The 27,492-nt window shown below is 42.2% G+C and overlaps 1 protein-coding gene across 5 annotated transcripts in view; it reads right to left on the bottom strand.

Moving 5' to 3' along the window:
* Nucleotides 1–9,174, bottom strand: part of KCNK2 (potassium two pore domain channel subfamily K member 2) — a 149,757-nt gene extending 140,583 nt beyond the window's left edge. For 3 of the 5 annotated variants that reach the window (XM_033935610.1, XM_033935613.1, XM_033935611.1), the window contains exons 1-2: nt 9,075–9,174; nt 8,804–8,958 (exon numbers count right to left, since the gene is read on the bottom strand). In XM_033935610.1, the coding sequence (XP_033791501.1) occupies nt 8,804–8,840 (37 nt within the window). In that variant the 5' untranslated portion in view covers nt 8,841–8,958; nt 9,075–9,174. Of the gene's footprint in view, nt 1–6,567; nt 6,790–7,235; nt 7,345–8,803; nt 8,959–9,074 lie in introns of those variants that run through there. The other 2 variants (XM_033935614.1, XM_033935612.1) reach the window with 2 other exon arrangements.
* Between the last annotated feature and the right edge of the window lie 18,318 nt (nt 9,175–27,492).

The following is a 27,492-nucleotide window of genomic DNA, read 5'->3' as shown; positions in this document are numbered from 1 at the left end:
GTATCAACAGTCTATCTAGGAACGTAGGAAGGTTTGTCTGACGGATCTTGAATGGTAATAGAGCAATTTTGTAGGAGATACGATAAGGTATTGGCAGCCAGTGTGCATTTTTCAGGAGCGGCATTACATTATCATATTTTTTTTTTAAGTTTGTTACGATTTTTATTGTGGTATTGTTGATTAATTGTAGTCTTCTTAATTGTTTTTGAGTGACACCAATTAGATAAGATCCTGGATGAGGAGGATCTACGGGATCCCCGACAACATGGATTTACTAAGGGGAGATCCTGCCAATCCAACCTGATCAGCTTCTTTGACTGGGTAACGGGGAAGCTGGATATTGGGGAGTCCCTGGACATCGTGTACCTGGACTTTAGCAAAGCATTTGATAGCGTACCACACCGCAGGTTACTGAGCAAGATGAGTTCTATAGGATTAGGTAACACATTGACGAAATGGGTTGGGAGCTGGCTTGGAGGTAGGCTCCAAAGGGTGGTGGTGAACGGCACCCCCTCCGAAATGACAGAGGTGATTAGTGGAGTACCACAGGGCTCAGTCTTGGGCCCAATCCTATTCAACATCTTTATAAGAGACTTGGCAGAAGGGCTTCGAGGTAAAATAACATTATTCGCCGATGACGCCAAACTGAGTAATGTAGTGGGCAAATGCACAACAGACGAAGATTCAGTGCCCGACAACATGATGCACGACCTACTCCTACTGGAGCGATGGTCTAGGACATGGCAACTCAACTTCAATGCCAAAAAATGCAAAGTTATGCACCTGGGCAGCCAGAATCCATGCAAGTCTTATACCCTTAATGGCGAGATCCTAGCAAAAACGGTAGCAGAACGAGACTTGGGGGTAATCGTCAGTGAGGACATGAAGTCTGCCAATCAAGTGGAGCAGGCTTCGTCCAAGGCAAGACAAATCATGGGCTGCATACGAAGGGGTTTCGTCAGTCGTAAGGTGGAAGTCATTATGCCATTGTATAGATCCATGGTGAGGCCCCACCTGGAATACTGTGTGCAATTCTGGAGGCCGCATTATCGCAAGGATGTGCTGAGACTGGAGTCGGTGCAAAGAATGGCCACCCGGATGGTCTCGGGACTCAAGGATCTACCATACGAAAAACGGCTTGACAAATTACAGCTATACTCGCTCGAGGAGCGCAGAGAGAGGGGGGACATGATAGAGACGTTCAAGTATCTTACGGGCCGCATCGAGGCGGAGGAAGATATCTTCTTTTTCAAGGGTCCCATGACAACAAGAGGGCATCCGTTGAAAATCAGGGGCGGGAAACTACGAGGTGACACCAGGAAATTCTTTTTCACTGAAAGAGTGGTTGATCGCTGGAATAGTCTTCCACTACAGGTGATTGAGGCCAGCAGCGTGCCTGATTTTAAGGCCAAATGGGATCGGCACATGGGATCTATTCACAGGGCAAAGGTAAGGGAAGGGACATTAAGGTGGGCAGACTAGATGGGCCGTGGGCCCTTATCTGCCGTCTATGTTTTCTATGTTTCTATGACACCCTTTAATAATGGGTTACAGTAATCCAGTTTTGAAATAGAAGCCTAAAAATTAAAATAGGAGAGCTAGGATATATAGTATTGAATGATGAGGTAGATATATATAATAGGCATCTCAGAGACCTGGTAGAATGAGGATAATCAATGGGACACTGTATTACCTGGGTATAAATTATGTCGCAAGGATAGAGTAGATCAGATTGGAGGGGGAGTTGTGCTATATGTTAAAGAGGAAATTTAATCAAATAAAATAAACATTCTGCATGACATACGATAGCAGTGTGGAATCCATATGGATAGAAATTCCATATGTGAAGGGATTGAATATAAAGGTAGGGGTATACTACCTTCCCAAGAGACAAAATGAGCAGACAGATGAAGAAGTGTTTTCAGAGATTAGGAAAGCTGGAGAATTGGGCAACAGTATAATAATGGGTGATTTCAATTACACATTCAAACACACACACATCTTACATTCAACCACAGGATACCCCTTCTACACTGCAAAGCCTTCCAAAACAAATATACCCAAAGTTGGCACTGAAATACATTTGAAAAGTGGAGAAAAAAAACCTCAGTTCAAACTGGGTGCCACATTTTATTCTGAAGTTTCCTTGCAAGTGTTTGGTGACTTTTCAAAGAATAGATTATATTTTTTGGGATCCGGTTCAGTTAATACAATTTCTTGATCAAAAATAATGGGGGATTATATATTTTGTTGGTTGAGCTATTTTCAAATTGAGGAGCCTGATTTGAAAAAGATGCTTATATAGAAGGAAGATGTTTTCTTCCTTTAATTTTCCTTTGAAATAGATTTCTGTTATTAAATAGTGCACCTCTTCTTTTAATGAGGGCTAGATGGAATTTCTGATTTTGTAATGATAATAATTATGTAAAATGATTTGTTATGTTTCCATATCCTTTCATGTTTCTTTGTAAACATTATTTGAAATTTAAAGAAAAACACAACAAATCTCAGTTCAGCTTCATTGATAAAATAAACTTCACTTTTCCAAAATCAATGGTCCCATCGAAATCATCCAATAGTTCTTGAAAACTCAGTGAAACAGTATATAAAATATCATGGGGCACAATGGCAGTCAGAGAGGAAACTTCCCGATTTCAAAAAAATTCATGGCACAAGCATGCAAGACCACGTCCAAATCTTGTAATGTTCAGCCCAAACACTTCAAACTAGTAAGAAACCGTCCACTTGGCTGCATTTGAAGTCCACACAGCGCCACTGCTTCAATCGGTACTCTCTAGGCCAGGGGTGTCAAAGTTCCTCCTTGAGGGCCGCAATCCAGTCGGGTTTTCAGGATTTCCCCCAATGAATATGCATGAGATCTATTAGCATACAATGAAAGCAGTGCTTGCAAATAATGTGGGGTTTTGAGTAAAAAGAAGTGTCTTATATTTCAGAAGGCATGTATGATTGGACATAAATATATTATGCAATTTTGGTTTTTGAAAGGACCTCCTAGTTTGTGGCATTGGAGGAACCAGTTTCATCGTTTACTGTTGTTTGAGACTTGGGAGGTTAGGCGTTCGTCTAGGAAAACTCATCTTTTTATGGAAATTTGGGATCTGTATTTTCAAAATCTTTCACCTAGAGCAAGAAGTTTAATTCTCAATGATTTACATTGAAGCTATTGTTATTTAAATTGCATTCCAGTTCTTTATTTTTATTATTCTTTATTTTTGTCAACTTTCATCCAAGGAGGGTGGATTAGTTTATGGGAGAAGGGGAGGAGGGGACTGGAAAAGGGAGAATGGGATTGGGGAATGTATAGAGGTTGGAGGTGGATAATATTGAAATACATTTTGGAGGAATAATAGAAATATGTATGAAATTAGTTTTGTGAATTTAATTGTTATGAGAATATTATGTATTATATTTATGTACACTTGTTTGATTCCTTCAATAAAATGTTATAAACTAAGAACATAATTCTAGGACATCGGGCAGACCATAGTTTTCAGTGCTGTGAAGGTAGATTTCATATCCTAGGATTGCACATATATGGGGCTACCCTCCAATGGACAAAGGAAGCAAATGACATTTTTATTGAAATTGGGTTAATGATAAATCTGACTTCTGTAATTCTGTTTGAACTAAATGCTGTAAAGGGTCCTTTCTGTGAAAGTTAACTGGCAGCATAAACTAATTACTGCAGTTTAAAATGTTTTCCCTGGTTTTCTCAAAAGAGGAGTTTTGCCACTTGCTTCCATTTGCCATTGGAGGGCACTGTGACTGAAGTTCAAATTAAGGATTCCCAGGTACAACACCAAGAGGTTGCTTTGACTAGGGGAGATCTATCTCAAAAGTTAAAGGAGCAGCTCTAAGTGTGCTGCTTGGCACTTCCTTTCCTGTCCCCCCCTCCCCTCCCCTGAACAACATGGGTTAGCTGGGTAGAATTTATGTCACTGGCTTCCATAGAAATCATACTCTGTGGCTGCCTCTTAAAGAGCTGTTGCTGTAATTAAGTTATTACAAATGGAGAAGAGACAAACAGAAAAGAAAAGGGTGGCTGGGCAGGAAGGCTCGCAGAGTCCTAGACCTCACCCGGGCAAGTTCAAACTGAGCTGGAAGCCCCAATAAGTATCAACAGACTGCTGAGCAAACAAATTACATTTCTTTTATCCTGTATACAAGTACAGACTTTTAACAGCACACATTGCATCAAAGTGATTTACACTAAAAGCAGTACACGAACTGAATAAAATACATACAAATACAAATTTAATATCAAAACTACCAAAAATGTTTTTAAAAAATTAAATGTTCAGGCAAATAACTAGAACACTATTCCACATCCGTAACAGTCCTAAGGAGAGAAAGTCAGTGGTGAAGTAAAGGGGAGAGGGAGCCCAGAAGAGGAAAGTGATCCCCCATACAACAATGAACTTACTGCCTTGCATGCAGATTCAGCAACATTAGATACATATAAAATCAATAAATGCATATGCACAGGAATTATAAATAAGAAGGTTGCACAGATAAACATGTGCATGTTTTAGCTATTGCTTTTTTTTTCACAGCACTTACAAACCTCTATCATAAGGACCCACATAATAATAAAAACAATAGCTGAGCCCAGGCAACTTATTCCGACTTGCCTTAGTCAGGATCCCACACAGTGATGGCGATGTGGCAGAAACTTAACAAGGCAGGTTTCACAGCTGCCTTTTAAGCCATGAAGCTGTGTTGTCTACTAGAGAATGACACGGTGACAAAATTCATCACCGTCCCCGTCCCCGCGGATATCCGCGGGAAATAATCCCATGCCATTTTCTAGTGTCCATTTCAACCTCGGTCCTTCTACACCAGCATTGTTCAAAGCAAAGCTTGTGGGTCAGTGGTTGTGGCCATTCATACTCTGATTCTTATGCGAGCCAAGGATAATGAAGCCATTGTGACATCACTGATGTGATTGGCTCTTAGGCACTGGTGGAATGAGGCATTATGACATCACAATCTCTGCTCTGGATACCAGAGACTGTCATTCTGTAGTGTCTATCTCAACCTCAGTCCTTCTACACCAGCATTCTTCACAGCAAAGCTCTGATTCTTTCCTCTCTCCTTAAAGAATGACATGAAGATGGTTTCCCGCGGTTATCCGCGGGGACAGGAACGGTGACAAATTTTGTCGCCGTGTCATTCTCTATTGTCTACTAGTCCTACTCAATCACAATGGATTTAAAAACAAAATCTGAAATCTCTCCTTTTATTAAACTTCACCTGTCTCAAAAATTACGGATAGGCTAAAACTGTAGTAATAAGTTTGTGCTGTGGTATGATAAAGCCTTCAGTTCATCACCCTAGCCAGCAGATTAACCATTCCCCCTAACAATTCAGGGGGTCTATCTAGATCAGGGGTGTCAAAATCCAGTGGGGTTTTCAGGATTCCCCCAATGACTATCCATGAGATCTATTTGCATGCACTGCTTCCATTGTATGCTAATAGATGTCATGCATATTCATTGGGGAAATCCTGAAAACCCGACTGGATTGCGGCCCTCGAGGAGGGACTTTGACACCCCTGGTCTAGATTGTAAGCTCTTCCGAGCAGGGACGCCTTCGTGACTCTGTTCAGCGCTGGGTATGTCTGGAAGCAGCTCTAGAAATAATTAATAGAAGTATATTTGGTGTTTTTTTTAAGCATTCCTGGGGAAGCAATACATCAGCAGGGAAAGGTGACATTTTGGCAGGTTTTGTTTTTTTTTCTATGACCCAGACCAGTCAAGCATCCCATAAGTCAGGGGTCTCAAAGTCCCTCCTTGAGGGCCGCAATCCAGTCGGGTTTTCAGGATTTCCCCAATGAATATGCATGAGATCTATTAGCATACAATGGAAGCAGTGCATGCAAATAGATCTCATGCATAGTCATTGGGGAAATCCTGAAAACCCGACTGGATTGCGGCCCTCGATGACTTCAGTCAAAGCTCTCCATTTCCCTAACTCCCATCCTTCCCCAGCCTGGAAAGAGGCGCTCGTCCGAGACCTCTGTGCATCGCCCGCTCAGCGCCATCTGCCCCGAACAAAGGCGGCGTCCGATCTCTTCCCATCCCCCGAGGGACGCTCTTCACATCAAGCTCACCGCTGTGCGATCCGAGGCCAGCCTGCTCCCGTCCGCCCCACCAACGGGAAACTGAACAGACGCCGGCTCCCGAAGATGCCCGACGAACAAAGTAAACTCTTTGCAAGCCGAGTCCTCCCTTCCAATCCTTTTGCCATTTGAGCTGGGAGGTCAAGGCTACCTCTGGCTCGACCTTATGCCCCGAACATGCATCTCCTGGGCGGGGGGGGGGGGGGGAATGCAAACAAATCAGTACGCCCAGTATCTCCGGAAGTCAGGGGGGCTTAAAAAAAAAAAAAAAAAAAGACGGTACACAGTGGTAAAGGTGGGGATGAATAACGCAGAAACGGAACGTTTAACGTTTACACCATGGCTGCATGCCGCGCAGAATTCATAAACCGGGGGGGGGGAAAAAAAAAAAAAAAGATTCCTTTGAGCTCGCGGCCAATACTCACTTCTTCAATCCCAAGCGGTGTGCGATCCGCTTCCTCCACGGGCACTCATCTTTCCCCGAGGTGGGTTGTTTTATTTTTTTTTGGGGGGGGGGTGGAATTTTATGATATTTATTATGGGAATGCCCCGCCAGCAAGAGATGCAACGTGAAGAAGACGCGAAAGGAGACGCTCGGCGCTGGACAGAGCTTCCCGCTGCGAGAGCGAAGGAAAAGGGGGAGGGGACAGGTGTGGGGGGGGGGGGAGGAGGCGCGCGCCGTGCCGAGCTGGTTGCTCTGTGGGTAAGTGAGGGACGGGAGACGCGCGCGAGAGGCGCCGGGGCTGGGCTCGCGCCCGCGCCGTGTCTCTCCCTTTCTCCCCCCTTCCCACTGTCCGCCCGCTTTATCCGCTGTGAGGAGCGTTGCTGGCAGCCTAGGGCGCCTTCAGCCTCGCTCGAGACCCTTTTGCCCAAACACCACTTTCCGTCTTGCATAAAGACAGACACTTTTTTTCCGGGTTCCCTTGCCCCCCCCCCCTCCCTCCTTTAGCTTCCCAGTGGGTTGGGGGTACTACTACATCTTCTCTTCCCCTCCCTCAACCAGCTGCCTAGGGTGCTAGAAATGAAAGTACCAAAAGGGCTATTCTATAACTGGGCACCCGCACTTACCCACTCCTTGCAATTCTGGTTTTACCTTGTTCCCAAAATTAGACACTACTTCAACGTATATCAGGGGTATCAAAGTCCCTTCTCGAGGGCCCAATCCAGTCAGGTTTTCAGGATTTCCCCAATGAATGTGCTTGAGATCAATTTGCATGCACTGCTTTCATTGTATGCTAATAGATGTCATGCATATTCATTGGGGAAATACTGAAAACCCAAACTGGATTGAGGCCCTGGAGTGGGGACTTTGACACCCCTGACATATATTGTGTAAATGTGCATTTGTGAAAGTGCAGGCAGAGTGCTTAAGCCTATTCTGTAAAGGGTGTGTTTAAGTGGCATGATGCATAAATGTGAGGGAGCCTACACAGGAGTGCACTTACCTCTTTAACTAAGAAACTTCAGATCAACAATCTCATCAAGGTTGGGTGTTTGTTTTTTTATTGTTTTTTTTTTTTTTAATGAAGCCGCTACAATTGCTTTGATCCTATTTTTGTAGTAAGTGCCTTTGCTATATTAGCTGATGTTTTGTACTCAATTGGATTTAGTGTACTTCTTTATATTGCTGTATTTCAATTACATTTTGTATCAACTGATTAAAAAAAAAATACTGCTTGCCTGTATGATTTTTAAATTGAAAAGATACAACTAGGCTATTCCACTTCTGATTCAACTTCATTGCTTACCTATTGAAGTGAGAACCATCTATCCCCAGATAATTTGGTTTTCTTTACAGGTCTGCCTCTCCTCGGTTGAACTCAACCTCCATCTATATATCAAGCAGTTTCTAGAAAATTAATTTTCTTTTACATCTGCTAACATTTGGAATACTCTTTTCCCAGGTATTGACAACCTTCTTATCTTTCTTTTGGTAGACAACTGATCACATTCCTATTTTATTAATATCTCATTCAGAAACTGTTATTCACTTTGGAACATTTCAAGGATCAAGTGGGTTATAACATCCAAGATTAGATTGGATTCGATTGCCTATGTAATTTTCAGTTTACTGTGAGTTGCATCCATCGCTGCTCCATTTTCTTGATCACAATTATGCTAGGTCTATGGTTGGTGTAACCGCAAGTGCATAGATAATAAGGGTTATGCAGGTATTCTCTAGAGATGGGCATCCAAAAATATTTCGTATTTGTTTTCCTTTTATTTCCATTGTCAAAGGTCACCAAGAGCAAGCACTATACACATATAAGAGGAAATTCAAGAAGCAGTGCCAAAATCATTAGGCACTAGGATGATGCAGGGCAGGTTGTATAAGGGCAGTTCCATATAGAACTGCTGTTATACAATACAAAGCTCAAATATCCCAGCACAAGCAGCTCCACCGGACAACTGCTGATTATACAATACTAAGTCAGAAACAAAACACGGAGGAAAAACAATCCAAAAAGGAAAACGTGAAAGAGTCAAACAAAATATAATGCACAACACACTTTCATAAAAAAAAGTTTTTATATTGAGGTCAAAAAGTGAATCAAACTTATTTTTATATAATTTATGTAATAAGAAGGTTGTGCTCAGAGACATGGAGGGAAAAGGGGAACAAGTTCCCCCCAAAACCTCACCACCCGATCATTGCTATACCTTCAGATAGACGGTAAGTCACTACTGTGCAAGGCATCAAAAAAATAAACGTCACGTATAGTGTTCTTTGGCCTCGACGTGTTACGTTTCATTATTTCTTCAGGACGCCAAACAGGAATTTCAAAAGACACAAGTCTTTCTTTGGGTGTCAGTCTCTGAAACACAAACCAAATTATAATTAATTATAAAGAAACTATCATACGTAAACCGCAAATAGCACTCAAAAATACAAACTCGTACTAAACCACTTATAGCAAGACCGGAAAGGTACCTTAGGAGCTCAAAAAGTTTTAAGGAAAAAATTCCACTCATCTGCTCACAACGGCGAAGAGACGCCAACTGAAAATTTAAGGAGAGGAGCTTTGCGCCAAAAACGTGCACAACGCCATGGCATATGACATTAAGAAAAACGTGCTCTACAAGTAAGGATAGCAATGCTGGACAAAAAACGCTGGGCAAAAAGCATTAAAAGTATAACCCACTCTTGTCAAAAAAAAACAAACACTGAGCACAGAGAGAAAAAGGGCAATGAGTTAAGATGTCAAAAAGGCTTGCCACTCGATCTCGTTGTTCAGGCCAGCTGGGGATAAGGTATTTAACTTAAAGATCCACTTTTGTTCCCTATTCCATAACACACCTGCCAAATTATCCCCCCGGGGGAGGCACGGAACCGCCAAAACTGAGTACTGTAGATGTGACACTGGACGATTGCATTGAAGCCAGTGCTGTACCAATGGAGCTTCTAAAACCTGGGTGCGAATTCTGACATGTTCTCCTATGCGGGTAGGTATTGGTCTCGTGGTGTGTGCCCCTCCCCCCCCCCCCCCCACACACACACACACTTTACCCACTCAGGAAGATCCATGTCCCTCAAGGGGACACTATATTCACACATTTTACACTTGCCACAGCAAAAATGCCCTCCCCTGGCAGTACTGTCACTACTGCGAATCGTCTTAAATTGAGATGTCCTAAGTCTTTGGTGTAAACCTTTACCTCTAGAAAATGGATGATAACGTAACACATTCCAATTAGCACACTCTTCCTATCCTTGAAATGCTTTCATGTTTTCCTTATATATACTGACATTTGTCAGCATTTGCTTTTTTTTCTGAAGAAGAGTTACCTTCAAAAGCTCATCATAAAATGCATTAAGGTAGTCCAATAAAAAAGGTATCACCTTATCTCTTTTGTTTCTTGTTTTATTTCTTTATGCTATCTAAGTTATGAGCATAAATTGAGGCATGGCATCCGCACCTAAATTATACATGTGAGTCAAAAAGGGGAGCACAGAACTGGGCGGGTCATAGGCAGATTGGGGGCATTCCTTTAAGTTACGTGTGTAATTGTAGAATCAGAGCAACCATGCCTAAATTTAAGTGCAGGTGTTTGCAACACTTTTTTGTTTGGTATCTGGCCAAACAAAGTGCATACCAGAATGCACTGAGAAGGCGACCTAAGACTCCGGTTGGCCCAGGTGGGGAATGTCAGGTGAGTGTAGGGGAGTATTGGGTGGGTGTTGGCAAATGTCAGAGAATGGTGGGTGGGTGTTGGGGAGTGTCCAGGGTTCAGGAGATCGACCATGCTGGCAGCAGGAAGGAGTGTGCATCCCTCCTGCCAACTGAATGTGGGGGTGTTGGGAGTGTCAGGGGTTCGGGGGATTGACGGGGTCGGCGGTATGAGGGAGTGGGCATTCCTCTTTCCGCAGACAGTGTTGGGGTGTTTGGGAGTGGCAGCAGGAGGAAGTGGGCATCCCTCCTGCCAGCTGACTTTGCGTGAAGGGGGGGGCAAGTTCCCTGCCATGGCCACTCAGCTGATCACAGCAGAGATTTCTTTGCCATGATCAGCATAGCGGTCGCGTCTATTTGAAATGTACACCAACTTTTCATTGGCCTACATTTCAGGTGCCTAATGCAACTCTGGGGAGAAGTCTAGGGCCGCTTAAGCTCGCCAAAGGCCACTTTCAAGTGAAACCACGCCAACACCCAGCCTTGGGCAAGCTTAAGTGTCGCTATGCATCTCCCTCAACCGCAACAGACGCTGATGACAGCATAGCTATTGCTAGCAATCAGCATTTTCAGTTGGCATAACTAATGTCAACAAAGGCCTATGGGAAATTATATCAATCTGACTCTGGCATGTGAATGCAGATAGACCCTGAGTGCAGGCAGACGGTTTCATAGCTAAAAGGTGTTAATGTGTTAATGTCTGATTAAGAGGGTGCTTAGGACAATGGGTCCAGGTGCACAGATAACTAAAGTTAATCAGAAACTATTGTCAGAGACATACTGGAAATCACATATGACTGCAGCCTATTCTTATTCTGTCTAGCACAAGTTTACTAAGGAGGGGGAGGTTTAACTTCTATTGAAGCTCAATAGTTTTCTATATTCAAAATAAGATTCCAAACTATAAAAGCCTCCTCTCTGCAACACATACATCTTTTTTTCTCTCTCTCTCTCTGGCCGATCTCTGGAACCCGCAATTTAGACCATCACCCCATCCCCCTTTCTCTCTCTCTCTCTCTCTCTCTCTCTCTGTTCTCTCTCATTCACAAGAACACAGAAGCAGTCTCTGTAATTGTAATTGTAACTTTTATGAATCCTACTTTTCTGTAAGCCTATTTCTATAATATATTCTTTATGCAATCACCTCTGGCTGTGTTTCTTATTTGATTCTACTCCTGGTGAATCTTCTGTGAGGGAACTGAACCTGGGACCTGGTGTATGTAAGGGCGCCTCTCACGTAACTCCTACAACCTAACATTGTGGGGCCACTATCAATCCTTACAGTGTAAGTGGCCTGCCTTGCGGGAGTTTTTTTGGGTTGGTTTTTTTTTTTAACGTGCATCCCAATTGACTGGTTAGACGTGGTAGGATGACTACTGCCGCCTACAATTGAGACATCATTTATAAAATTTGGCATTATAGGTATGAGCGTTCAGGAAATTACACTTACTACCCAGGAGCAAAAATTTATTACATAGCGAAATGAGCCCCATTGTCTGTTGAGTAGAACGTTACGGCTGCCCTATAAAAAGACTGATCCAAGCTGGAACATTATAACAAACTGAAGAATATGTTTTCATTCTGCACATACTGAAACTGTGGAATCTACTGTCAAAAGAGGCGGTAAAAGAAAGATAGTACAGTTGAGTCTAGAAAAGATTTAAACTAGTTCCTGGAGGAAAAATCCATAAACCATTATGAATCAGGCAGACTTGGAAAAACCAGTGCATATCCCCGGATATGAGCAGAAAAGATTAGAGCTATGCTTTGGTATTCTGCAAGGTACCTGTCCAGATGCTGGGCTTGATGGATCTTTAGTCTGACCCAATACAGCATTTCTTATGAGGGGATGCTGAAAAGTTCTCAGCCTTAGTAATGTCCTAAATTCTGAATCTGAGCGTTATTTTGCCACTGTAGCTGAAAAGAATGTTATCTTAAGTGCCAATTTGCAGAAATGAAATTTTATGTTTTCACACTGTTTCAGAACACTGTACAAGATGCAGGCAATGTAGGTAAAGGGACCCGACATGGTCCAAGCCAATCCAATCTTTAGTTTTATATACCGATTCATCCCTCAGAAAGGGCTCGACTCGGTTGACAAGATTTCCTTAAATCAAGTAGAAAATAGAAGATAATCTCTACTCAAAGCATTAATTTGGAGCTGATGAATCTGTTAAATATTTCTGAAATGAATGAGTTTTTAACATTTTCCGAAAGATTGGTAATTGAGAGAGTAATCTAATCTCAGATAGAAGCTCATTCAAAATGTTTGCAAATGCGAAGGCAAAAGTTCGACCCAAAATTGGATATAGTTTTGATTCTCTTTACAGTAGAAAGCCAAGTTTGTATTTCTGAATACTTCTGGAGCTAGATGGTGTGCAAGAATTGAAAATGACAGGAACTAAAGAGGAAAAAAAAAATCCCAAACAGAATTTTAAATATCACACAAGCACATTTAAATTGAATTCTCCAGAAGACAGGAAGCCATTGAAGTGCCAACCAATTTCGATCAACGCATCTTTATCAGGGGTCCCTAAGATGGTGGCAAGAAATATATATTCTCAACAATTTTGCCTGGTCTATAGGCTGTGTTGTTTGATAAGGCGTGTCACTGCTGAGAAAACTGTGTTCTGCAATACTGCAAAATAATCCTTTAGTGAGTCAAATAGCATGCAAAACATTAGTACCGTATTTTCACGCATATAACGCGCGCGTTATACGCGTTTTTACCTACCGCGCATACCCCTCACACGTTATACGCGTGAGCGCGGTATACAAAAGTTTTTATACATAAAATCGTGGTTTCTGCGCGCTATACCCGTGTGTGCGTTATACACGGGTGCGCGTTATCTGCGTGAAAATACGGTAGTTCTGTGTTATTTTGTAGAATGAGGTAATATAGAGAAAGGCTTTTTTCTGATCTGAAGGAGAAGGGTTACCTTTGAAAGTTCATCATAAAATGCGTCGAGTTAGTCCAATAAAAAAGGTATCACCTTATTTCCTCTTGGCTTTTTTTCTGATCTTTGTAGATTGAGATTCCATGACCTAGCTAACCTGAAGTTGGGAGGCTGGAAAAAATGAATGTCTACTCAAAACAAGTAAGCCATGCATTGTTTATTAGCAGAAATAATTGTAGTGGACTGTGATCAGTAATTAAAAGAAAGAACATTAATTTCCGATCATCTCAGGAGCATGGTCATTTTCTCACAGTGACATGGTTACTATTATTTCCTACAAAATCAACAGCTGTCCATTACTGTGATCTGTAGCAACATGGTGTATCATATTTTCATGCTACTTCATGTGGGCTTGAAAAATATTTGATGCACTGGCACTGGCACTGTTAAGTGCTGTTATTTACTGATACGACTTATTTCCTTGTAAAGATTCAGACCACAAAGAAACCTAATAAAAACATCAGTATTGCATATGGATGCTATAATTTTTTAATTGTTCTATGTAAACTATTTATTTTACGTTTTGGTTTATTTTGTGTCTTCTTGTGTGTTTTGTTGCATTTGTTTCATGATGATTACCTCTTTTATATGGTCTAACCCCCTTCCCTAAAAAGAAAAATTGATTTACAATAAATTCCAGTTGTCTATCAAAAATGATTCTACAAAATGTATTAACCCTTTATTTCTGACTCATGTACAAGCTCTCAGCCTAACCAAGAAGAGAATGAAGTGGATATGGTTCAATCAATGATCTGAAACAATGTCAAAACATAGAATTTCGTTTCTGTAAATTGGCACTTAATGAAATAAAATAACACTCATTTCAGCTACCATGGCAAAACAACACTCAGAATTTAGGAAATTGGTTGGTTGGGCTAAGAACTTTTCAGCACCCCTTCATTTCATGGCACACACATCCAGAACTTACAACTGTGAAACTAAACAGATTTTAAAATGCAACTATATAATACCCGTGTTTCCCCGAAAATAAGACAGTCTTATATTAATTTGTGCTCCCCAAAACACACTAGGGCTTATTTTCAGGGAAACACGGGTAGTAGTAGCAGCGGAACCTCACCAACCCTCCCTCTGTGAGCATGACATATCTCCAAAGCCTTATGCTCGACTACCAATGTCCAGCTGCTCGCTGAGTTCCTCTTCATGCAGGCCATTCTCATCGTAGCTGCTTTGGCTTAAGCCGCCCTCAGAATTGGCCATGCTGACGTTGCGCCTTCGCAGGGCCACATGCTCAGCCACAGCAGCAAAGTTCTTGCGTACCAGGCCTTGGATCACTGGAGCCCGCTGTCCACAGAGGGGTCTCCGCCGCCCACAGCCAGTACATGACCAGCGAGTCGGGGGCTACCGTGGCTGCCTGAGTAGCCCTCGCTGCTACTGCTGCCGCTGCTTTCTGATGTCGAGCTGGGGCTTGCGGCGGTCACTATCGGCCTCTGGCTCTTTACATACTTGGCCTTGTCTGCAGCCAGGCTCTCCACAGCATTCATCCTCGCCCGAGCCATGCCTTCCAGCTCTCTGAGCAGGTAGTCAGGCCCCTGCCACTGTTTTTGGAGGTGGGGTGGAGGAAAGGAAGGGAAAGATGATTGACAGTACTAGTGTCATGGATAAAGTGTCCATTTATTTTTTTCATCAAAACGGGACATCTATTAATTGCCAGTCCAACCCCCAATCCCGCCCTAGCCCCACCCCATCCCACCCAAGCTCCACCCCAATCCCGCCCCCAATTTCTTCCATTCATTTTTCATGTACACATAATATCTTATTAATTCATAATGGTAACCATAGAATTTTAAAAAAACATAGATTGTAGATTTATTATAGTTGCCCTTTATTTTTATTTTCCATTGTATTGCACCCACACATCCAGAAGGGGTGGGAGCGGGAGGGGGGTATATCTTTTGTTTTGGTATTATTCCTGATGGTAATGATAGATGGGGAGGACATCACTGCCTGGCTGGCCTGGAACTTCCTCTCTGACATCAGAATTGACATCGGGAAGAAGGCTTCTGGGCGGCAAGAAGCAGCAGCTGCGGCGGACCAGGGGGGGGGTGTTGAATCGTCGCTGAAGGGAGGCAGGCTTTAGCGATTGCTGGTCCGTTGTCCCTGCGCACAGTTTCAGGATGCTGTTCCTGAAAACAGGACATTTCTACGTCCCGAAGTGGTGGGTCAGGACAACGGGATGGTCGGTCCAATAACAGGATGGTCCCATTGAAAACGGGACGTATGGTCACCTTAGTCATGGATCTTAACTAGGGCTTATTTTCGGGGTAGGCCTTATTTTCAGGGAAACACAGTAGTTATATTACCAACGACCCCTAATCACTTCACTGGATGGACTTCTTTGGTCTTTATATGTCATCACTTACTATGTTATTGTGGCCCTTTTATTAGAAGATTCCGCATATGGGAATAGCGGTATTTACACATGTAGATTATAATGGTTAGGAACCGCCTCAGACCCTCTTTTTTGAATTTTGAGAAATGCACAAGCCTCTTGGGAGTTCAGTCCATGGCCAGAAACTAACCTACTATGGGTTTTCTGCTTCATTTAACTCAAAGGAAACACCAAAACCACTATGCTAAAGTTCATAAAAAATTATTATCCCTAAAAGAAAAATTCTACTAAGCTGTGAATGCTGAACACCATATACAACGTTTAGTACTTATCCTCAAAGTTTTCGTTATGTCTTTCAGCCTGAGCTAACCACTGAATTTCCTTTAGCTGGCTTCCTACAGGGCCTATTCCTGGCCTTCTGTTGTGCTCATTCTTGCTCTTCAACTGAGGGCTCCTTTTACTAAGGTGTGCTAGCATTTTTAGCGCACGCACAAGATTAGCGCGTGCTATCCGAAAAATTACCGCCTGCTTAAAAGGAGGCGGTAGCGGCTAGGGAGCCCTGAGTCTAATCCTTAAGACCATACAACACAGTTCCTTAATGAAAAACACAAAATTATTTTCCATTCTCTTTTCTTCTGGTATGGGGCCCTCTGCCCAGCTTCTATCAGTTGATATCATGGCTGCATATATCTGCACTGATTCACTATCAAACAAAGGACCCTTGAGGTGAACTGTCCCTACCTCTCTCCTGAGGTCTCCTTTCTGATATTTTCCCCAGTGTCAAATTGCAGCATTTGGATCTGTAGCCATGGTGGGGCTTTGGGGACCTAGACCCTCCCACTTTGGGCTTGGGCCTCCTCCAGAACTTCAGCAACTCTTTTACCTTTGATTATGGGGTTTCCAAGCCCTGCCAGCCAAATAAATAGAGCGCCTCTGCTCCACACTGCTTCCTTCCTGCTCTGAGCATGCCGGGAATTTTCGTGCATGCTTAACGTGACCATTTATTTTTTTCATCAAAAGGGGACATCTATTAATATTCAGTCCCGCCCCCAATACCGCCCTAGCCCCACCCCACCCCAATCCTGTCCTGGCCCCACCCCCAATCCCACCCTAGCTCCGCCCCCAATTTATTCCATTCATTTTTCATGTGCACACAATATCTTATTATTTCATAATAGTAACCATAAAATTTTAAAAAAACCACAAAGCACCCTATATGCAGAGAAAATGTTAATTATTTATATTTGGGGGGTTTCAACAATGTCAACTCAGTAACTATAGAAAAATAGACAAATATAGTGCAAAATATAGAGAGCAGATATAAATTCTCAAAACTGACACATTTTTGTCACTAAATTGAAAATAAAATCATTTTTCCTACCTTTGCTGTCTGGTGATTTCATGAGTCTCTGGTTGCGTTTCCTTCTGACTGTGCATCCTATCTTTCATTTCTTTCTGAATTCAGGCCCAACAATTGTCCCTTTCTATTCCTTCTCTCCTTCCTTCCTTCCTATGTCCTTAGTGCCCCCAGTACCTTCCTATGTCCTTAGTGTCCCCAGCGCCTCCTTCCTATGTCCTTAGTGCCCTCAGCGCCTCCTTCCTATGTCCTTAGTGCCCCCAGATCCAGTGTCAGTTCTCCTTTGTACCTTTGTTCCAGGTCTCCCCCTCTCTCTCTCCCTCCTCTGTTATGATCTTGCCTCTCTCTGCTCTTCCTCAGGGGCTCTCCCCCTCTGTCTGCACCTCCCAAAGTCCTGCTTCTGCCTCCTGTCTTTCCCCTTTGGTCCAGGCCTTTATCTCTCTAGTCTTTCTTCTACTTACAACCCCCCCCCCTTCTCTGCCATTTTCTCTCCTTCCTTCATCCCTCCTTCCTAAGTCCCCACACTTCCTTCAAGCCTTTGTCCTACCCCCTCCCAAAAAGCCTGCTGGCCTACCGCCCCCAAAGCCAGCCTTCCCCAAAGCCAGTCTGCCTGTCTACCTACCCCAGAGCCAGCCTTCCTGCCTCCCCCAGAGCCAGCCTTCCTGCCTCCCCCCAGAGCCAGCCTGCCTGTCTCCCACAAAGTCAGCCAGGCTGCCTGCCTACGTCCCCCAGAGCCAGCCAGTCTGCCTGCCTACCTCCCCCAGAGCCTGCCTGCTTGCCTCCCCCAAAGCCTGCCTGCCTACCTCCCCCAAAGCCTGCCTACCTACCTCTCTCCCCCAGAGCCTGCCTGCCTGCCTCCCCCAAAGCCTGCCTGCCTACCTCCCCCAAAGCCTGCCTACCTACCTCCTTCCCCCAGAGCCAGCCAGCCAGCCAGCCTGCCAGCCTGCCTACCTCCTCCCCCCACCGCGGAAAACAAAAGCCTCCCTCCAGGCCCGATTTAGGTCCACCACCGCTGCTCCTCTGCTGCCACTACTCGCACCCGGAAGCCTTCTTCCCAACGTCAATTCTGACATTGGAGAGGACGTTCCGGGCCAGCCAAGCAGCGATTGGCTGGCACGGAACTTCCTCTCTGACGTCAAAATTGACGTCGGGAAGAAGGCTTCCGGGTGCGAGTAGTGGCAGCAGAAGAGCAGCGGCGGTAGACCTAAATCGGGCCTGGAGGGAGGCTTTGGGGGGGTTTTTTTGGTGCGGCAGGGGAGGGACAGGAAGCGATCGCCTGTCCCGTTGTCCCCGCGCACAGCTTTGGGACGCTGTCCCTGAAAATGGGACATTTTGGCGTCCCGAAGCTGTGTGTGGGGACAACGGGACAGGAGATCCGAAAACAGGACTGTCCCGTTCAAACGGGACGTATGGTCACCTTATGCATGCTCTGAGCGAGAAGTTCCAGTATGCTCAGAGCAGAAAGGAAGAAGCAGTGAGTGACAGCACTGTACGGTATTCATTTGGCTGGCAGGGTTTAGAATTCCCACTATCAAAGCTACAGCTAGCATACCCCCGTGCATGGTGGAGGAGGGGAAAATGCCAGTCCACCTGTGGAGCTTCCTCAAGTTGCAGGGTTCGCTAAGCCACTGGTCTTGGAATCTTTTCCTTCTTAGGCTTCTTTCCCTGTGGACTAGGGCGCCTCCCTTTCCCTCTCTGTGAGGCTCCAGTAAATACTGGCAGTGCCCTGTGAACTGCCTGACTTCTCCACCCCTCTCCAGATGCTTGAATTCCTCCTCCACAGAGGTTATTGAGCCAAGCTAAGGTTACCATATGGCTCCAGAAAAATGAGTACAGATTGAGACATCTGGGTTTTACTTCCATTGAAAGCAACCAAGATGTCTCAATCCGTCCCCTTTTTTCTGGAGCCATACGGTAACACTAAGTCAGGCTTAAGTTTAAAATCCCAGCGCTTTCTCTCTTAACACTGAGTGTTCTTCTCCTGTGAAAGAAAGCTCTTCTCCTTTCTTTCTCCAGCCTCTCCCTCTGCTTACTGGGTAGGAGGTCATTTGCCTTCTCAGAATTGCAGGTACCTGCTTCCTAGACCCTGACTGGAGCATTTATTCTACTGGGTGAAGCAAGAGAACCAAACTTGCTGAAATCCTCAGAAAGTACCTTATGCTCCCCTTCCCAGCCTTTAAACAAGTGTATCACAAACTGTGAGCTGCCCGAGATTCCAGATGTGCCACAAGACGCCGGTGAGGAGGAGAGGTGCCAACACCAACTGATTGTCTACAGGACCTGCCTCCCGTGGGGAGAGGCACATCCTGTAGGCAGTCAGCTAATGCTGGCGACTCTCCTTCTCCTTGCGCCTCTTCCTGTCCAGCATCCCCCACCCACCCACCCACCCATTGGCAGCAGGGCCCCCATCTGGAGGGCCTTTGAGCACTTCGTCGACATCCGTTCACTTCCAGATGCCTCGAGCTGTGGCCACCACATTTAGTGTGCCGCAGCTTTGCTGTTTGCGAGACACTGCTTTAAATGGACATACATATACTCTCTTGTATTAGCTGCTCCAAAGCGGTGATATTTCACCCATCACCTTGCTCTAATGTTGCAAGCCAAGAGAAATGTGCATCTTTTTTTTATTAAGGGTCTATTGGAACATTAAAATCCCTCCTAATCAGTGGAATACTGCCTCCTGAATTCTTGCTCCTCCTGAAGCTCTCATATGCTAATCCAGTAGGAAAAGGGCAACGAGAACTCTGGGATAGCACCTTAATCATCACAAAATTGTAATTTTGGAGTGCTTCTATTTGTTTCGGTAGAACACCCAGGATGCAAAGATTTCAAAGGCTTGGGGATATGATGGGACGTAGTTTGGATGTGTCTAACGCAGGGGTCCCTTTACGAAAGCTGCACTAAAAGTGGCCTTAGTGCGCCACTTACGCATGTCTTTCCCAAACACTAAGGCCACTTGTGCCATGGACTGAAATGGCTGACATTTCCATTTTCTCAATTAATGTCCACATGCCAATTCTGTCATTGTCGCCCAGCCATCAAAGTTACCGCATGAACTTATACTGACACCTACTTTATAGGCAGTAAGGGCCCACGCTCTAACCCCACGCTAATCATTTAGCATGCAGCAATGCCGAAACATATCCTTTTAGAGAAAATTAAGAAACATTTTTATAGCATGTGTTGTATGCATGCAGATAGGCAATGCACTTCCTGCATAAACCCTTTTAATGTGCAGTAAGCATGCACTAGTGTTTACTGCAGTTTAGTAAAAGACACGGCCTTCCTGTTCTCTTGGAAAATACTCCATTCCACAGGTTAAGATTTCACCTTCGCAGTTACCTCTAGGATTGTTGTTTTTTTTCCCAAGTATCTAAATAAGGCAGGGCTGCCCAAGTCCGGTCCTCGAGATCTACTGGCAGGCCAGGTTTTCAGGATAGCCACAATGAATATGCATGAGAGAGAGATTTGCATACCAAGAAGGCAGTGCAGGCAAATCTCTCTCATGCATATTCATTGTGGCTATCCTGAAAACCCCCCATCATGCATCCTGAAAACCTGGCCTGCCAGTAGATCTTGAGGACCAGACTTGGGCAGCCCTGATCTAAGGCATGCCTACAGTTTTTTTTGCCGCCATTCATAATATGTAATTACATTTATATATTGCATTTTTGAACAGCAGATCATACATCTGTTTCCTTGATCCAGAACTGGAAAAGGGCTACATACATCACAGAGAATCTAGTCTAGTGTTTTAACTCATAAAATCAGAAACATTTTATAAATAAATAAACAAGGCAAAAAAATGATTGGTTTCATCTTTAATGATGCTTGTGAAATATCATCTATCAGGTGGGATCATTAAAAGCTACACTGTAGAGTGAAATAAATATTATTTAATGTGAGAAAGTCCATTTAGCATAAAATAGATTAAGACGGCAGGAAATATGGTGGCATTTCTATAAAACTGTGACAAAATGTTTTATGTTTATTTCGAGCTTGGTACACCACCTTTTCAGGGTGCGAATCAAGGTGGTTTACAAATCTAAAAACAAAAGCCAAGATGAGGAAAGGAACTACAACATTCAACAGGACAGTAAAAGAAATAAAGAAGAGAAAGAGGGAAGGGAACAGGTAAAAGCTAATTAGAAACTATGCCTCCACCCGAACACAAGAAAACAGGGATAGGAAAGCTCAGGTCTAAGTTCAGAGAGGAAGGCATTCTAGAGAGATGGATTAGTGATGAAAAATACAGCGTGCCTGGTAGCTTCACGTGATATGTTGAATTGCGCACAGTTACTTCAAGCCATTAAAATATATTTTGCCTTTACTTTTTGATTTACCCTCATACATATATTTCTAAATTATTTTCTCTAAAAACATATAAAATATGCATATTATACATAGATTTTATATGGTTTTTTTTTAATAGACCACTGACAAAGGCATATTGCTGAAACACTGCCTGGGTTGGGTTTTCCAATAAAGTCTGTTTCTTCATACCAGTTCATAAGGCCTGTTGTGCTTTTTTCCTGCTATGCTTCGTTCACTGCACTTCTGATTCTCTGTTGCTTACTCCTCATGAGGCCACTAGAGTAACCCAAAAAAAACACCTTATGTTCTATGTTATTTCATGCCTACAGATTCAAAGAACAATGAATATGCCATTTTAACACTAACGGAGGAATTCATTAAGGGGCACTAACCGATTTAGCATGTGCTGACAATTACTATGCACAAAGGGAGAAAAGAGGAAATTTTGTAAAGGACGCCTAAAAGTTAGGCATCATTTAGCTGTCTTGGAGCACAACGCTCAGCGCGATTCTATCATGCATAATAGATGCACAATGGCGTCCAGTGAATTTAAGCACGTCTATATAATTAGGCATCCTTTATATAATTGCCTTTTAGGCGTCACATAGATGTCCTGGCAACGTCTATAATGTTATTACGTTTTAGCGTTATGACATCATTAGAATGGTGATTTTATAATTTTTTATATTAAAATTGTATGCAGTAAAATGTCACCACTATTATAATATATTTATTTATCTTTTAATTATTTATATACCACTTACATCCTAAGTGGTATTTACATTTGGCTAATTTATCACATTTCCCTTCCGTCCTGGTGGGCTCAAACTCATATCTAGTGTACCTGGGGCAATGAGGGGATTAAGTGACTTGCCCAGGGTCACAAGGAGCAATGAGGTATTTGAACCCACAACCTCAGGGTGCTAAGGCTGAAGCTCTAACCACTGTGCCTCACACTCAGCCATTAAACCACATGTCAATTTAAAAGCCAAGCTTACATCCTCTTGATTCACAAGCAGAAATTTCTCTAGGATAAATATCAAACAGTTCCTCTGCTGTTCCCCCCTCCCCCCCAAAAAAACCAAAAAAAACCCCAACTCCTTTGGTTTCTGAGTTCCTCAATCAAAGCACATGGAAAAATATATATATTGAATACTAAACCTTCTGTTTTTATTGTGTAAAGATTACTCCAGTTTGATATTAAGGTTAAAATATATTTAATAATGCATTACTCAAGCAAAGCACATGAACAAATGTATTGCACACTAAACCTCATTCCCAAAGTTTAAGACAATAAGAAGAGAAACCCTACTCACAATAGCTATGGTTCAGAGCAAGTGGATATATCTGATGCATAATCTTAATATTCCACAAATAGTCCTCACTTCTGTATTCCTTATTTCCAAAAAGACTTCTTAGCAGAGTATTCAAAAATTCTTGATTTTCTCCAGCACAATCGTTTCAGTATAGTCAAGAACTCTCAGATAGTTGCACAAGATCTGTGAAGCTCATATTTTATCATTTAAAGATAAGAAGGAGTTGACCTCAGCAGCTACATCTGTACCAAGTTAAGTCTTGTATGTGCAGACTTCAGTCTAGCTAGCCTCCTTATCGGTCATACTCCAACCACCTCCAAATTTTTAAATATATACTTTTTCTTTTAAATATAATTTAATTTAATTTTACTTATAAATAGTTTAATAACTTATCTTAAAGTCATAGCTGAGGTCAACTCCTTCTTATCTTTAAATGATAAAATATGAAATTCACTGATCTTGTGCAACTATCTGAGAGTGCTTGACTATATTGAAATGATTGTGCTGGAGAAAATCAAGAATTTTTGAATACTCTGCTGAGAAGTCTTTTTGGAAATAAGGAATACAGAAGTGAGGACTATTTGTGGAATATTGAAATTGAAATACCTTACTTGAATTGTTTCTAAAAATTTGCTTGCTGATTTATACTGTGATGCATAATCTTGACATCATTGTGACATCATCATTGTGCACCCAGATGACAGATTGTCACTAAATAAAATGGGAATATGTGCTGGGGTACCTGATCATACTAGGGATTTGAACCCATGACCTGTGGAAAATTAAATAAGTGCCTTTAACTACTGAGCCACAGGAGTTTCCTTTTAGGCAGGAGTTGCTGCCATATGAGATGATACCTTAGAGGAGATCATAGCCATCTCAGAGTAAAAAATAAGTTTCCCTCTGGACCCTGGAAACAACAGAGTGCAAATGTAAATGGCAAAGTCCACAACCCATACTCTTATGAGACCAAAAAGAAGCTGTTAAGGTACATGGGGGGGAGGAAGGTTGTGTGGATATGAACACATGATCTGTGGAAAAAGTACCTTTAACCACTGAGCCACAGGAGCTTCTGTTTATGCAGGGGTTCCTATTTTTTTGTGACAATCTGCCATCTAGGTACATATTGATGATGTTACAATGATATCAAGATTGTGCATCAGACATGTCCACTTCCTCTGAACCACAGCTATTGTGTGTAGAGCTTCTCTTCTTATTTTCTTAAACTTTGGGAATGAGGTTTAGTATGCAATTCATTTGTTCATGTGCTATGCTTAAGTAATCAAGTTTCAAGTTTATTAAAAGATTTTTTAAACCGCTTAATCAGGTTTCTAAGTGGTGTACAATATAAAATTTACATAAAAGCATATTAAAACTGGGGATACTAGATAAAATCTAGGTGTCTTAATAAAACACTAATAAGACATATAGACCAACTTCAAACAATGGGAAAAAAGGGGAAGAACTACAATCGTAAAAGAGAAGTGAAACAAAAAAGGGAAAACACAATAGGTTAGGGTAATGCATTATTAAATATATTTTAACCTTAATATCAAACTGGAGTACTCTTTACACAAAAAAACCCAGAAGTTTTAGTATGCAATATATATATATATTTTTCATGTGCTTTGATTGAGGAACACAGAGACCAAAGGAGTTTTTTTGGAAAACAGCAGAGGAACTGGACAAGTGTTGAAGGTACATGCTTGAGTAATGCATTATTAAATATCTTTTCACCTTAATATTAACTGGAGTATTCTTTACCCCCAAAAAACAAAACCCATACCACTATATCTGGATGCCTCCAGCAAGCCTAACCCACACTTAGCTCGCGCCTACCTAGCACCTAACTCACTCCCAAAATAGACCTGGTTTTGCAACACCTACATTTTAGGCGAGATTGTGGATGCATTGGGACGCTGAGCGGCATGAGATTAAAACCACACCCATACTTATCACATTAGGCACATCTTTTCCTGATGGGCATCTATGAAATTCTCGACGCATATTTTGTGAATCGGCCACAGCCTTTGGACGTCTTACTTTCAATTATTGCTTGTTAAAGTCATTAATTGTGCTTATTATTCAATTTATTTGGAAGCCTAAGTGATTGGACATCTACATTGTGGATGCCTAACTTTAGACGTTCTTTACAGAATTTGCCCCAAATTCTAAAAGAGGCGCCTAAATAAATTGGCTTCAGTTATGAGCCTTGACAAGCTCAGAATTGAAAAAAATAAAAATTAATTGAGAGATAGGCGCCTATTTCCTTAGGCACGATTCTACAATCAATATGCACCTATCAAATGGCACCTAGCGGTGTCTAACACCAAAATAGGTATGTTCAAGAGTGGAGAAAGACATAGGTACCTATAATGTAGGCCCTTAAATCCTTGGCCTATATTACAAGTGCTTAAGTTTTAAGTCAGGTGTGATTCTGTAATGGATGCCTAAATGTGATTGATATGCAATAGGCGCGTATATTTTTTATGCGCTGATTGCAGAATCTTGCCCTAAATGTTAAGACACTCATAGAAAAATAATGGGTATCTTAGCATTTAGCACACAATAAATCAGTTAGCGCCCCTTGATATAAGGGCGAAGTATAATCACCAGGAGTTAATGTTGAATCCGGGTACGAGGGGAAAAATAGTGTTGGGTGACACATGGGCACGTGTTGTGAAATACACCAGAGGAGCAAGTTGGGTAGTGAGGATTATCCAACAGCACTGGAGAATTATGGAAGCACATCCTATTTTCTTGGCGATGGCCCTTCCAATAGCTTTTTCATGTAATAAGAACTTAAAGGGACTTTTGAGCCCAGCCATTTCGCAAGAACCAAGCATCTTTGAACAGAGATCTGGTAGACACAGGAAATGTGATCATTGTTTGACATGGGATCATACAGTTGAATTAGAGGAATTTTCAAATGCTTTAGACAGAAAGAGATATAAGCTGAAACATGGGACAGATTGTAAATCATCTTATGTTGTTTGTATAATCAAATACCCATGTAATAAAATTTATGTTGAGAAGACTTTGAGACCCTTTCGGGTCAGGATAAATGTACATTGCTCTACGATTTCAAGAAACAGTCTGAACACACTTTTGGCCAACTGTAACCCATTCCGAGCTCTTTGGAAAGAATGAGATAGAAAACAAATTAAATAAATAACTGTTTTGTGATAGATCATGTTATGGAGAATATGAGGGATGAGGATCAAGGGAAAATTTTATTACAACTTGAACAATGGTGGATTTTTAGACAACATAGTTTTGGAACCGGCAAGCTTGAATTCCTGCATTGATTGGAGGGCTTTTCTCTAAATACGAACATGGAAATGGAACTCCCCAGTTGACCACTGGTCCCTTCAACACTCAGTTAGAATGGAATATTCCTATTGGCTGCAATGTCCTGGTGGCGTCATATTTAAATGGATGCCATTTTATAACTGGGGTCGGATGTACCCCTTACTGGGCAGTAGGTGTGGACAGCAATTTAAAATAAATGTGATATTTTTTTATTATAAAATTGAAAGTGATCAAAAGAAATAATTATTTAAAGCAAAATATTGAAGCATAAAATATTTGTTCAATGAAGAAGCTAGTGGCTATTACTCAATGGAAGAATGTATTTATTTGAGTGCTGCTTCTGAGGGCCTTTCAAAAAGATTCCGTTTGTTTTTGTGAAATGAATATTACTGGCTTAATGTGCTGAATAGATATATTGGGATCAGTCAGTTTAAAGGAATTGTGATAATGTTAAAGGATTTATGAAGATTGGATCCCAGCATGTGTGAGAGAGAGAAGATTTGCTGAATATGTGTAACTCAATCTGTGTGAAGAAACAACACCTAAAGCAGGGGTCCCCAAAGTCCCTCCTTGAGGGACGAATCTAGTTGGGTTTTCAGGATTTCCCCAATGAATAGGCATTGAAAGCAGCGCATGCACATAGATCTCATGCATATTCATTGGGGAAATCCTGAAAACCCGACTGGATTCGGCCCTCAAGGAGGGACTTTGGGGACCCCTGACCTAAAGTGTATATAGAGGTCTATGTGAAAAAAAAGAAGAGTGAAACTAATGTTCAAACATCAGATTCTAGGCAGCCAAGAAGTCAGAAAAAGGAGTTCACTTTATGTCTGTGATATGTGAAAGGGAAAAGCAGGGAAAAGGAATTTATCCCTTTTAGAAACATGAAGTATAGGTAGGGTTAAAAACAAAACAAAACATGTGAAAGGCCTGAAGTTAAGAAATCCACATTTAGTAGTTTGGTGTTTGTCATTTCCTGTGCAACAACAGAATGAGTCTTATTTCAGAAGAACCACTCAGTAAATTACTTTTAATTCACAACCTGATGTGCATTGGATTTAATTATAAAACAGTGAGCTACAGAAAAGTTAATGTGCTGCCCAAGAAAGGATCTTGCAGACTGCCTTTTTCCCATTCCCCCGCTAACAAAACTGTCCTAAGAGTTTGCACTAAAAAGGAGGGGGGGGGGGGGCTTCACTGGGACTACCATCATATATTTGTTAAAATGCAGTGGGTCATACCTCTTCCCCTTGTATATGAAACTAATGGAAGGTTTGGTGGCATCTTACCTGACTTCCTATTTGGAGGATTTTGATCTACTGAACAGGATTTAGATCAAATTATAGCACTGAGACTTTACTAGGATCATTGCTTGATACTGTTTGCTTTTGGTTAAGTGAAGGCAAGCGAGCACTGATCTTTCAATTCAGTTTGTCCTGTTCCTTCAACTTGGTTGATCATGATATTCTTTTGCAGATCTTAGCTGCCATAGGGGTAACAGGGTATATTTACTCTTGGATCCAAGGCTTTCTCAGAACAAGAACATATGAGTTAAAGGTTCAGGGTAGATTATCA

This window comes from Geotrypetes seraphini, chromosome 3 (genome assembly GCF_902459505.1).
Source record: "Geotrypetes seraphini chromosome 3, aGeoSer1.1, whole genome shotgun sequence".
Lineage (NCBI taxonomy): Eukaryota > Metazoa > Chordata > Amphibia > Gymnophiona > Dermophiidae > Geotrypetes > Geotrypetes seraphini.
This window is presented reverse-complemented; position numbering and strand designations above follow the sequence as displayed.